Source organism: Colius striatus, chromosome 6 (assembly GCF_028858725.1).
Source record: "Colius striatus isolate bColStr4 chromosome 6, bColStr4.1.hap1, whole genome shotgun sequence".
Lineage (NCBI taxonomy): Eukaryota > Metazoa > Chordata > Aves > Coliiformes > Coliidae > Colius > Colius striatus.
The window spans coordinates 24,667,201-24,681,408 of record NC_084764.1 but is presented as its reverse complement, the minus strand read 5'-3'; the positions used below and the strand labels follow the sequence as shown (position 1 = coordinate 24,681,408).

The 14,208-nt window shown below is 41.4% G+C and overlaps 1 protein-coding gene across 9 annotated transcripts in view; it reads right to left on the bottom strand.

Moving 5' to 3' along the window:
* The window catches only part of TTLL5 (tubulin tyrosine ligase like 5), a 140,974-nt gene that overhangs the window by 55,568 nt on the left and 71,198 nt on the right, over nucleotides 1–14,208 (bottom strand). For 7 of the 9 annotated variants that reach the window (XM_061998318.1, XM_061998321.1, XM_061998320.1 and 4 more), the window contains one exon: nucleotides 3,112–3,266. In XM_061998318.1, coding sequence (XP_061854302.1) covers nucleotides 3,112–3,266 — 155 coding nt within the window. Of the gene's footprint in view, nucleotides 1–1,056; nucleotides 1,802–2,511; nucleotides 2,688–3,111; nucleotides 3,267–14,208 lie in introns of those variants that run through there. The other 2 variants (XR_009818935.1, XM_061998324.1) reach the window with 2 other exon arrangements.

Below are 14,208 nucleotides of genomic sequence, written 5' to 3'. Positions count from 1 at the left end.
CAATGGCTCAGGGGGGCAGGGGATGGGGTATGTGATCAATCTCTCACAGATGGGCTCTGCTGGTTCTCTCTTCTCAGATGAGGATGACCCCTGGCATTTTCCGCCTGATCCAACGTGGGATTCCTCGCCCGGGACACAGTCCTTAACAAACTTCTCTGGTGTGGGTTGTTCCCAGCAGCTGCGGCTTCTGCCGATACAGGTTCCCTCACATGGGACACAGTCCTTAGTGAATATCTCTGGCGTGGATTCCTCACCACGGTTGCAGTTTCTGCAGTTACAGAGACCCTCTCTCTGGACAAGGCCTCTTCTGGGCATAAGTTTAATGAGCTGCTTTGTCGTGGGTTCCTCCCCACAGTTACAGCTGTGGATATTGGGTCCCTTCCTCAGGACATGGCCTGGTCTGGCCATAGTGATAAAGGGTCCCTCCTTCGGGACACGGCCTCCTCTGGCCATACTTTTAAAGAAGAAAATCACTGCTCCTGGCTCAGGGTCTGCAGTGAAGTGGTTGGGTTCCCCCCACGGGACACAGCCTCCTTTGGCCATAGCCACTGTTCCTGGTTCGGGGCCTTTAATGAAGTGAACCGCTGCCCCTGATATGGGGTCATTAACAAAATGAGTCTGTACCGCCGATGCGGGGTCTTTAAAGAAATGAAAATAAATCTCAGCTTCACCAGTTCTCTCCATAGAATGCAGGGGAGTCTCTGCTCCAGCACACCTCCTCCTCTCTTTCATCACTGACCTTGGAGTCCGCATGGCTGTTTCTCTCACTGTTCCTACTCCTTGCACCACCACCAGCCAGAAGAAGAAAGGGCAGAAGAAGGAAGAAAGAGGAAGAAGATGTAGGAAGAAACCTCCTCTTCTGACTTCTTAAATAGTGATCGTGGAGGCGTCTAATTGGCTCAGCCCTAGAAGTGGGTCTGGCTCAGAGCTGGGGAGAGTTTTGAGCAGCTACTTACAGGAGCCATCTTTACAGCCCCTTCCCCCTTACTAGAAAACGCTGTCATGTCAAACCATGACAGGAATGAACTCTTAGAGAGTAGTACTGGGGAAAGGTAGCTGGGTGTCTTGGCGGGCAGCAGGATGAGCATGAGCCAGCAATGTGCCCTCATGGCCAAGAAGGCCAATGGCATCCTGGGGTGTATTAGAAAGGCTGTGGGCAGTAGGTGGAGAGCGGTTCTCCTCCCCCTCTACTCTACCCTTGTGAGAACACATCTGGAATATTGTGTCCAGATATTAATATTCTGGGCCACTCAGTTCAAGAAGGACAGGGAGCTGCTGGAGAGAGTTCAGCACAGGGCCACAAATATGATTAAGGGAGGGGAGCATCTCCCTTCTCATGAAAGACTAAGGGAGTTGGGACTCTTCAGCTTGGAGAAGAGGAGACTGAGAGGTGATCTCATTAATGTTTACAAATATGTAAAGGGTGGGTGTCAGGAGGATGGAGCCAGGCTGTTCTCAATGATGTCCAATGATGGGACAAGGGGCAGTGGGTACAAGCTGGAACACAAGAGGTTCTAAAGAAACACAAGGAAGAATTTCTTCACTGTGAGGGTGATGGAGCACTGGCACAGACTGCCCACATGGGTTGTGAGTCTCCTTCTCTGGGGACATTCAAAACCCACCTGGATGAGTTCCTATGTGACCTACTCTAGGCAGTCCTGCTCTGGCAGGGGGGTTGGACTGGATGATCTTTCTGTCTTGAGATTCTGTGATTAAATGGTAGGTTCTCAGGTCTATAGGTACCATATAAGTGAAATGGTCTTAGGAGCTACATGGTAATTATAGTGACTTCTGCAGAGACCTGCAACAGAAAATTTCGATAATGAGTAATCCTTTTCCACCTATGTCTGTGAGTCCATGCAGAGGTGCAAGCAGAGGTGAGAAAGGAATGGAAGCTCTACAATAGCCTGTGCTCTGCTGCTCTCTCAAGCTATGTAGAAGAGGAAGGCAGTTTACACCTGTTCGGTAGGTTCTTTATTTGTAGTAGGCAATAGCTCGCCTGGCTGGGCTCCAACAGCAGAATCACCACCTCCTCTCTCTCCATAGCTCTAAACCCCAGAGGCAAACATTGTGCTGGAACAGAAACAGGGCAGGAATTCATTTCTCACATTCCTCTTCCTCAGGCAGGATGAAAAGCAGTGACTGATGAAATAAGAACAGTTTTACTTAAGCTTTCCAAATCCCATTCCATTCCTGCTATTGAGGGACCCATTTAGGAAAGGATGACCGCACCAGGTCACATGCCTGCTGCATTGTGTGCCTGCCTCTCTCACCTCCTCTTTTTTCCAGTAGCATTCAGGCACCAATGACGAGCATCAGCATTTTCATATATACAGTGCCTTCGAGTCCTAAATTTGTGAGTTGGAGAAGCTCTGCCTCATTATTTATTTAAAAGAAAAGTGAAGACTTAGGCAAAGGAATAAATAATATTTACTGAAGCAGCACAGGAAGAACACAAATCTCCAGTAGTTCTGGTCCTGTATTCAGCTTAGTCTAAAGTAATAAGCTCACCTTGCTCCTAGCTTCAAATATCAGGAATCCTAGGGGTAAATCTTGCTGCTCTTTCCACCCCAGGAAGAATGGTTTCACTGCAGATTCACAGTCATCTACCCTGACTCCAACGAGCATATCAGTCATAAATACAAATTCCAATGTCCAAAAGCTAATAAAGAACATACAGAAGCCATCTGAAAAAAAAAATAGCCTCTTACAAACACTGCAAGATACTGCTTCACCTTTGAACAATCTAAACTTGTTATTCGAGGAAAAAGCATGAATATAAGGCCTTAGTGGAGGTTTCCTCCCCATCCTGTACAAGTTTGTATTCTGCATGTGTCTCAACGCTGTCAAACCTAAACTTACAGATGCAAGGATGAGAAATAATCAAATAAACAGATGTTTCCCTTTCATTCAAAATGTTCATCTGTGCCCTTATATCACCATGCCCCTGCCAGCTCTGGGAACACAGATCTATTTTCATAGGCCTAGTTTCTAGTATAGTCTCCAGAAGAAGCAGTACTAGGCCTTTAGATGTTATCTTCTGAGCAAGAAGCCAAACACAAAGTACAAATGAGTGCGGGTGCATTGCATTGAGCAGCAATTTTCACTTACCTGACTCCTGAAGAGACAGATCTTTTCTCAGCTATACGAGTGTCTGACTGAACAGTCCACAATGACGTTCTTTTCTTGAGTGGTGACTGGTGGCTCTGTGGGGCAGCTGCGTTTCCCTTGCTTATAGCTCCACTTGCCAAGTTCAGGTTTGTTAACTAAAGAGTGGGGGAGAAAGACATCAAAAACAATTATAAGCCAAGGAATGAGCAATAGGTGTCACCAGGTAAACCAAAGTATGTACCAAGAGAAGTAAAACTACTAGAGAAGGGAAATACTCAGATGCAGAAAAACTGTGCTAGTTGCATGAAGCAGTGGGAAAGAGGACACCAGCAGCCACCACGCCTGAGATGAATTTAAGTATCATCATTAACACTACCCTTCTATTCACTGAAAAACAAAGGAGGTAAAAGACAAAGACTGGGCAAAAATCCCAAAGTAAGAGAGCAACATCATGTTTCTGCCATGTGAAAAATTAACTTTACATGCATCAATCAAAAGCTGATATTATCCTAAGTAGAGACACCACTGTGTTTCTCCAGTCACCATGAGCTGTGCCACTAAGCCAGGCACGTGTATCCATCCTTTCTCAGCCCCTCTCTGTGCACACACACAGGTACAGCCCAACAGCACACATACCTTTGATGTAAAATTCTAAACCAAAGTTCATGACACATGAAAGAACCTCTTCCAAAATGTTCACACAAGTAAATACATTACTTAATGATAGCTTAAGATCATGTTAGGTGTATGTTTGTTATGTCAAGCTCTAAAGAAATTATCTATGTGTTTTTAAGCACACAAAATGAATTTCATTGTTTCTTTTCTCTGAGTATTCTTGTGTAGTTTTTCTTGAAAGATCAAACTCTGCAAGCAGACACAATCTCTTGGTTTACTGAGGAGAGCTTAAGTACATAATGTAATGGCATCTATTACAGCAGTGTAAGTATTAGTTTACATTTAGGAAAAAAAACCCTCACATTTTATGAAAGTTACAAAACACTACAAACACTGCAAAGCTAAGCTTCTCAGTCAGGCATTGCCAGAATTACATTTATGACTGACTTTAATTACGTGATCACGTGCTGCTTTTTAGAAGCACAGAACAGGCTTGGTTCTGCACCAAGATTAAGGTCATATGGCAAGCAAAACTTAACTGTATTGCTCCTGCTTGTTTGAGGCAACTGGCAGGCATATAGCTAATGAGACTGAGGACACTAACAGAAAGAAGAGTCTAACAGCTACTCCCAGATCTCAAGAGTGATGCTTATTATTAAGCCACTTCAGTGTGACTTGACTGAAGCACAGCTTGTGAGTTCATAAGATCTTGAGATCTTAACAACGTTCTTTTTACCAGAATTTGTACATAATTACTCAAACAGTATATATCAGCCTCATTGCAATACACTACACTCCCACCTACAATAGACTCGTGCAGGGCTGCAGACTTCATATTGTCTGATACAGTTCCCTGGAACACGAACTAACATTGCAACTGGCAACAGGGTAGGTTGTCACTCTTTCTACGGTTTAGTAGTACAAGACATGGAAGCATTTCAAGTTCTGGATAGGATTAAATAATGGTTACGCTTCAGGCTTCCGCCCACCTCTTCAAAAGCAACTGCTTTCATCTCATCCCTTCTCGGCTCTTATCCTTGCCCATTCTTGCTCCTTGACTGTGTGTCATTCTCACTTAGTCAGTCTCAGCTTCCACATTTCAGGTGCCATTCTTCTTACTCTGCTCAGTCCACTTTCGTTCTTAAAGACTTCCAGCACTGGTCTCCCAGTACTTCTGGTCCCTGAGACACACCAGTTCAGGTCTTGAAACTTTCCATAGGAGTAGTTCTCTCATCTGTCTTCCCACACTTTTGTTCTTAGATCCTCTTTCAGTTGCTCACATGCCCTGCATGTAGGGAAGTGGTTCTAGCTTTAACCCCCTCCCAAGCCTGCTCCTTTCACCAACCTCTTTCTTCATCCAGTCCCAAAATATAGGCTTCTTTCTGGACTGCATTTACCACACCACCATTCTTTCAATTTTTGTCCTTTTACCTGAATGGTTCTCAGCATTCTCTCCCAAATTATGTCCAGGTCTAAGTTTCATAACCTCTTCATCCAAGCTGTTCTCCACACCTCAGCAGAATTCCCACCCATCTGCATTCAAATCAGGCAGATTCCCAGCCTAACAAAGTCCAGGTCACTGAGAACAGAGGGTAATGGGGTCCCAAGCCTCAACACTTTAATTCAGTCTTAGCATCCATAATGTGGAGGGATTAAACTCCAAATTGTTATTCCAAAGCATGGGAGAGCCAGAAATTTAAAATATAAGTTCTGTAGATATGAAAATGCACAGATTTTTTTTTTTAATCTGCCTTGCTTTTGGCTAGAATACTTCACCCTGGCTGAACTGCTCTAAAAACTGAACATTAAGCACAGAAAACATGAGTGCAAATGAATAAAGTTTCAGAACATTACAAGGAATTTAAAGCACTTTCTTAAGATGGGACTTACTGGGCAGCCTTAATAATAGGCAGTGTTACCCATCCTATCTGGAAAACAGCAATAGGTGTCATTTTTGTGCCTCCACCCCACCCTTAAATGTTGTCTTCCACAGAATTTAATTAGAACTTAAAGCATTTTTATCACAATAACAGAAAGATTCAAACTAGATTTAGTTCTGATTGTGCCAGGCACTATACAAATACCTAACAATGACTGTTTCTGTCCACAAAGAGTTTATTGTCTGAAAAGAAGCAAGAATAGCAAATGAGGCAAACAGAGGCCAACATGGTAAATGAAGTAGGATCTACAATTCTTAGCTTGTCAGCAACAGTGATCACAACTTTGCTAATGCATCCAATGTGTGAAATGAGGATGACATCCTCATCATCTTGATACCAAGAATAACTTAGTCTGATGAATCACCACCTCACTGGACTATTAATGTGATAGGCTTTCCTTTTCAATACTGTATCATAATTTATTTGAAAGCTGTCTTTCTAAGCAAAGCAGGTGAGCAAATAGCTTAGCATGGGTAGCAGGGTCATTTCACACATTCCAGACAGACAGGTGTTTAAACTACAGCAGGATTAAATACAGGCAAGGGATTCAGAATGAAGAAGTGAACACCAGCAAGACTATAAGGCTTAGCTGCAGCCAGCCCACCCAGATGGGTGTTAACTGCTTGTTACTGTGCCATGCACTGAGCCATTTCAGGTGCTATACTTAGCTTGCCAGGATGTGGCCTTGGTGGCTTGCTGGGGCACTCCCAACACATCTGTACTCAGCAGAGTGGCTTCATTTTCTAGTAATTAGTCCCCATGAGCACCTGGTGAAATTGTAGTCTTCCCTTTATAGAGGCAAATACTTAGCAGCAAATCAGTTGTTACTCGGGCTTAAATGAAGATAATGTATAGCACCTGGACTAAAGCAGATATTAAAATCTCCATAAAGAATAGCTTGCCGCTTTAGAAGTTGTAGTAGCGGAAAACAGAATAACTTCACCCATCCCTCCCCCTAAAAAATCACACAAAAACCCAAGCAAGGCGGGCTAGTAGGGCTCAACAGGGATTTCAGAATATTTTTTCTGACACTGACAGTATAATAGATCTGTGCATGCTGCACTGCACACTTCGAGCAGTGCAAACATCTATCTTCACATCAATATGTTCTCTGTGGAGACGAAAGGCAAGACAATACACACCTAATGAACCTTGTTAGAGAATAATTCAAAGTTTTGCCCTAATTTTTAAACTGTTGGGGACAGAAAAAATGCCAAGTTGAAAGGAAAATGCTGAGTGAAGACCACAATGGGATAACAAATCCTCAGAAGCTCTCATGGAAGGAGACCCCATTGGATATACTTCTGTTCACCACCTAACATCAAGAAACAGCGGAGGGATATTTACCTGCCTCACGATCGCAGTCCCTGGTCCTCATGGGGGACTTCAACCACCCTGATATTTGCTGGGATAGCCACACAGCCAATCACACGCAGTCCAGGAGGTTCCTACAAATTGCTGACGACAACTTCCATTCTATGAAAATCTAAAGACCATTTATCTTATTTAGAACCAGACTTGCATCCTCTCCAGTTCACACATCTCACATTTCAATTTGGGTCTGACTGGTGAGGAAGAAAAGGGATCCAGAGTTTGAGTCATATTCCAGATGAAGACTAAGAGATATGCCAAAAGAACACAGTCATCATAGGCCTACTCTATTGTCTCTTCCAAAAAGCCTTCAATATCATTAAAAGTTGAATCTGAAACAGGAAGAGACCTAATGCCACAGAGTTTTCAGCAGAATGTTCCCCATGTTTCACAGGAATATATGAACATCAGCAGTTCACTGAGAAACCTTTTCCTTTGAAAAAAGATTGGACAGGGATCACTGTAAGATGCACGGAGATCTCTGCTTGTGTACCTTATGACCAGAGTCAAACCTTTAGGTTTTGATGTCTCAGAAGGACAAGATGACACTGTACGATAAGCTAAAAGGAGAAGCATTCCCCTAGAAACTGAAAATATGCAAAATGTCTCATCATTTATGATATCTTCTCTTTTGCCTTTTCATATTTACCTGCATACTGTTTGATTCCAAGACCTTCCAGTCAATCCCTAATTTTCTATTTTATTACTTACCATTCACCCAGCAATGCCATCTTTATCCAATAGCTTGTAAAACAAATGTTTCTTTTCTTCCATTACCTGGCTTCCTTAGTCACTGTATTTTCACCTGTGAAGCCTTCATCAGACTCAGAGGCTTTCAAGATCAGGGAAATGTTTATATTCCCAGGAACAGAGGTGAAGAACTAACAACTTGCCATAAAAAAAAGCTGCATTCTTTCAGCTATATTTTTTTTTCCTTTCAGGCTTCAGAGATGACTATGACTAGATGCTACAACAATACAAATCTTCACTGTTATAATCTGTCCTCTCCCCAGTCCACGTGTTTATTTTCTTAGCTTTACCATGGAGTTCCCCTGTACATCTGTGATCTATTGCAGGCTAGCATGACTTGGTCCAACAGAGCACCCAATACTATTGGAAACAGTCCACCTGTTTTGCCTTCCTTTATGCACCAAGATACTGGAATCTAACAGGCCATCCTGGTATGGGAAACATCACAGGATCTTAACCTGCCTCTTTAAGAGGCAAAGGAAGCCCCAAACCACAATTCTTTAGGACACTTCCACTGTCTGAATAATGGCAGAAAACACAGATTCCTTAAAGAAACCAAGTAATACAGATTTTTCTAGGGTCACCTTTTTGTTACTCAGGTCAGCTTGATGATCACATCCCATACTAAAACACCTTCGTTTCATGTACAGATTTGAATTTGCAGGAGCAATCAACTCCTGCTGGGAAGTGTGAAACCTGTGTGTGTACCGAGGCTGATCTGGCCAAGGGCCTGTGACATTCCTTCTCTGCTCATGAAGCTTACCAGCTTACAGGATATACATATGCATACAGAGCACAAATGTTCCAGTCTCCAGAAAATGTTCCAGACAAAGACCTGCCAGAGACATTCCTGGGAAACCTGACAAACTTGCAAATTCCTTTGTAGTAACTCCAGCGTATGTATCCATTTAACAATGAAAAAAAAAATCCAAGTTTAGTGCTGCTGCTGTGGGTCACTGAACTCCAGGTCTCCTTCTCTTGAAAAATATGAGATCTCATTTAGACACTTCCCAGTGCCAATGATTTTGACAAGCTACAGTCCTGCCCAATGCTCGATGATCAAGGTGTAACCTTTCCCATAACATGAATCTGCTCAGCCTGGCCCATTGGATGACTCTCTGAAGATGGTGCTGCATCGCAACAAAAGCTTCTGTCCCTGTATCCTCTGGAGCATCAGTGCAGAAGAGAGTCTATTTGAGTAGCACAGAAACTACAATGACATTTTCACTTCCTACAACTTCTGTCGAGACCAGTTCTATTACTGCTGATGCAAAAAATCAGTGGTATTAAAAGCAATTCCAGCTCCTGTGTGAACAGCCTGGGGGATGAGGAGGAGATGGGGCCCTGCAACAGTGCAGAGCTATGTGAAAGAGGAAAGAAAAACATCCCTTATACTTCATCTCCTGGCTTCTTGCTTCTCTTTCTAGTTACAGTGAGGTGGCTTTTTCCTTCACACTTCCCTTCCTTTCCACTAGTGAAAGAGTAAAAGTCAAACAAATGGTTTGATAAAGAAAGTAAATCTGATGAAGACTCAGGTAAAAATGGTTGAGTCAAAGCACGGAACCAACAATGAAAAAACCCCAAATCTTTTCTGGGGAAAACACCTGCACTAAATTTCTGCAGCACCCCGAGCTTTATTGTCTTTTTTTGCAGTTGCAAACAGCAGTGTTGCACTGCTCAGGTCTAGAATTGAAAGAGCTGATGTCCACTGGGACCTGCACAGTGCTATTTTGGCACACTTAGCAGTTTGCTTTGTGGCACTTTTCCTCTGCTGAGGACAAGGCAGGCCAGGGTACTGCACTGTATAATTGAGACATTAACTGACGAGTGGTGTGGGTTCAAATATTGTTGTAACTGATGTTAAGCTGAAGCTCATTATTTTAGGATTCCTGTGACGTACTATTCCTATAAGGTACAGGGCCCATTTCAATTCTTCCTCACTCCCTCTTCCCTGTCCTATGGTTTAGAAACTCACTCACTTCTTGCCAATTTCCACCTTCTATACAAATGAGCACAGAATGAGCAGTGCCTCATCCTCCTGTGGATCTGTCAGCAAGTTTGCAGGAATCCTGGCTGCTGGATCTCAGGCACTGCCTGGCTGCATAGCAGGGATGGAGGCAGCTCATTATAGTCTTTGCCTGGGTGGTCTGATGTTATCCCTGTGATTAAACTCCCTGGCTAGAAGAATTGGAGCTATTCCTAATGATAGCTGGGTCCTGAAGTCTCACACTCGCCCTCACTGAGAGGGGCAGAGCTCCCACCAGGCTTTTCCTCCTCCTCCTCCTGGTGAAGCTGGCCGATTCAACACATTCTTCGGTTCACTAGCGTTAATAGCTACAAAGTGTTATACCCTGGTAGATATCAACAGGCAGCCCCCGACACCAGCCAGCGATAGGGACCTCACACAGATCCAGTATTGCAGAAGAAACCTTTTTACCTTACAGCATATTTCAGAAAGAAGTAGCATACTGTTCAAAGAAAAAACACACACATCTCCAAGATCCAGCCACCTGGCTCTGGATCTACACACATACTGTGCATTTTAATGTCCTCTCTGTAGAAAATCCCACAAAACAAGCACATGGAAATATTTTATGCTAAACACACGTGAAATAAAGACTTTAGGATTAATGCCTGGTAAGGAACACAGCAGAGGGAAAACATGTCTGGATTATTTTAGTCACAGCCTTTATCCATCTATTATGAAAGGGCCAATGGCTTAAGAGTAGGTACAGATGACAAAACCTCTCAGTTCAGCTGTCTGGTAGTAGCATAGTAGTAAGTTCCCTATATCACAAAGCAAGGCAAAGAAGTCACTATATAATGAAAAGGCCTTACTTACCTTCAGGCTTCATTTCCCAACTCACCACTGATGTATCTACCTTTATTCTCCAATAGTACTATTACTATTTTAGGCTTATGCTAGGCAATTTCTGAATTAATCCATTTCAGACATCGATTTCCTCACAAGTGTTTCAATAACACAATTATCATAAAGGAAATATTTAACTTGACTACAGTATAATGATCATAAATATGGAAGCAGCAGCATAACACATTCCTCAGTATTAAAGACAAAAGGTCAGTTCTGAGCAATGGCCCAGCAAACTTATTCTCTTGACTGATATGTTTCAGAAGATGGAAGAAATTTAAGTTTCCATGGATCTAACTGAAATATCTTATTGATAAGGAAAATGAATTCGTTATTTCTATATGTTAAAACCTAGGGGGTCTATCATCTGTAAATGCTCATTATTCTGTTTGAGATAACTATGACCTGTTAAACTTTCTGCCTTAATGCTATCTTCTTGTGGGAAGTTTCAGAAGGTAGGTATATTCTTTTAGGAATGGTAATCAGAACTGAAAACAGGATGTCAAGGGAGGGCACATAATTGATGCTTCCATAATTACAAACTATTTCCTATCCTGTTCCTTAAATATGCTAATAATTTTTGGTTGTTGCCTTTATGGCTCGACTTACAACAGGTATCTCCACTGAGCTTTCCAGAACAAATATCTTTTTTTTTTCCTAAATGATTAATTCAAAGCTTATTACTTTAAGTGGATACAATTCTTGCTCATCATGTAATCAGTTATTTGTGAACAGTGAACTCCATCTTCCATTATCTTGCCCAGATAACACAGGGGTTTAAAGTTCTCTTAGCTTTTTTTCCTAATAATAAACAAAAGAATACAGACCTACTGACAAATTACCAGGAGGTAGGCTCATGTTTAAATTTACAGCACATAACTTTACAGTAATTGAACATCTGGACACCTGTAGTTAACAGTATACTGAAGGCAACAAGAAATTACCTCATGTAATAAATAGGAGCTGCACAAGCCTGTGTTTACATAGAACACTAAAGAGTAGTTAATCTACTGGAAATTCACACCCCATATTACCTTGCACTAACTTGCTTTTATATTAATTCTTAGGTAAGAATATGCCAGTCATTATGAACTTCCTCCTCTCAAATCTTTAATTTTACACTCCACTTTGTGCATTCTGTGTTCTGCATCTTCAGTTACCCACTTGCTGTGTAGCAAACTGGCTAGTTATTCTTTTGTTTGCTTTCTGTCAGTTTTTGATCTGTAACAAAACTTTACCTCTCACCCTACAAACACCTGGCTTGCTTAACAGTCCATGCTGAAAGCTTGTCAAAAACTTCTTTGGAAATTTAAACAAGAACCAGTTCCACTTGATGCTAATGTGCTCAGTTCAAAGAATTCTAAGACATGGGTTGGGTGTTTTGTGGGTTTTTTTGGACTGAATTTTGTTTATCTTAATTCCATTTTTTACTTCAATATATATCTGCTAGTGGAGGAAGACTCACTGCTTTAATTTACAGGAAACTTTAGGGTCCCTGTTACAGATAAGCACATTTGTTGCCTTTTTGTCCTCAGCTTTAAGGCTGACCACACCTTTCAGAAGGAACCTTGTAACTTCACTTTTGGTTTCTGAACTCCTAAATGTACACCATCCAGCCATAAAAGTCTCATGAAAAGATTTTGGCCTATCTTCTCTCCTAGTAGCTTAATTTCATTACCAGGAGAGAAATGGATCTCCCTGTCTACTGTAGTGAAAAGTAATGCAAAATAAATTATTTAATATCTCTACTGCCCATATCCTCCAAAATTTGTTTCTACAGACCTAGACTCTATCTCCACTGAGTTAATAAATTAATCAAGAGCATATTTAAGGAAATGTGGTTTCCAGTCACATGCCCACTTGTCTCCCTGGCCAATAATCATCATTCACAGGCCTGGTACCTAAACTACAAGATCTTTCCTCCTATGTCAAGCAAAAATCAGCACACATCGCAGCTAGTTCCAAAGTAGAAGCTGATTCACTGCAAATTAACACATGCATTCTCACTGGCTAGGCAGCAGTCCAAACAGGTATGTTGAACTTCATTTTAGCTGAAACTTGTGGGCCTTGCACTGCCATGCACTTAAACATTTCTCATGAATCAGAACATACTATCTTCAGAATCATTTTACTCAAAACTTGAGGAAATTGGCTTTCTCTTTCCTGTTTCCTTATGACCTTTTGAGCTCAGATACGTCCTTAATAACTGACTCAGCCATGAACTTACCAGATTAATGCCAGTATCCTCAAAAGCATGCATTTTCCATAGATATTTCTGTATTGCTTGCTCCCAAAAATATTGCGTAGTTAACTAGAGGAACATCTTGTTATTTTTGGGTACCGTGGAGTACTATAGTTAGATGGCAAGTACTGTAAAAATCAGGCAGTGTTTGAAAGATCTCTTATGGATAGAAATACATAACTCTCACTGTTTGTCATAACCTCAAAACCAGATTTATTATTAGATTTTATGTAATCACAGAAACATTGTAAATTTGTGGTGTAAGGTAAATAAAATGGAATTAAATGGAAGTAAAAACTAACATTTATTGTTAACATCTGTATTTAACAATAAAGATTCTCCCCAGTAGCTTCACTGTATTTATTAATTTGTAACACTGAGTATTTATCTTTCATATTCTAACTTCATATTGACATACTCCAGTGTGTTCTTAAGGCAATATTTTTCCTGCACTTGCCATTAAAGACAGTTAGAGAACTTACTCAAAGAGCTGTTCCTTTTCTAGTCTAAGATAGAATAACATTGCACCTCTTTTCTTTTATCTCTCATTCCTGCAACTGGGCAGTAATCCCCTGCATCGTGCATTGATGCAAGGGATTAAGTAATGATTCTTATGGGTTCTAGATCAATATTTCTATTGTATACCATTGTGAAGGCACCCTTGTTTCCGTCATGCTGCAAAAGCACGAAGAAGAACTGATGTCATTGTATGCACTATAATGACAAATATTTCTCAAAAACACAAATTAATGAAAGGTAAAATGTTCTCACAGACTTTGTGAGAAAGTCTGTGAGGACTGAAAACCAATTGTGTATAGGAAATGAAACTGCCATATTAGTAAGGCTTTGCCTTCCCATCATCTCCACCTCCTCTATTATAATAACTGTTTGCTTTATGAGTATCACTGAAGTTGCCATCTGGTGTTTCAGATGTGAATGGAGATGACAAGAGATAAAGCTGATGTAATATCAAAAATCTTGTTTTCTTAAGATGACAGTTTAAAATCCTGTTCAAAGCTCATCAGATACTTAACACTTTGAATTTTCCCTTTGAACATCATAATTTCGGCAGCCAGTTGGCTTAATAAATGAAACCGATTTACTACAGAGGGTAGAATACAACAGTGTAAGAGAGAAAATATGAAACAAGTGCTTTGGTCATGGGTTGGAAGCAGTGAAGAACAGCAGAAATCGGAGAGGGACGGAGGTGGACTTCGAACCAGAATGGCAACATCATTTCAAGCACAACTGTTAAGGCTACATCTCTGGGAACCCCAGAGAGCCATACTAGTACAAGCATTTATCAC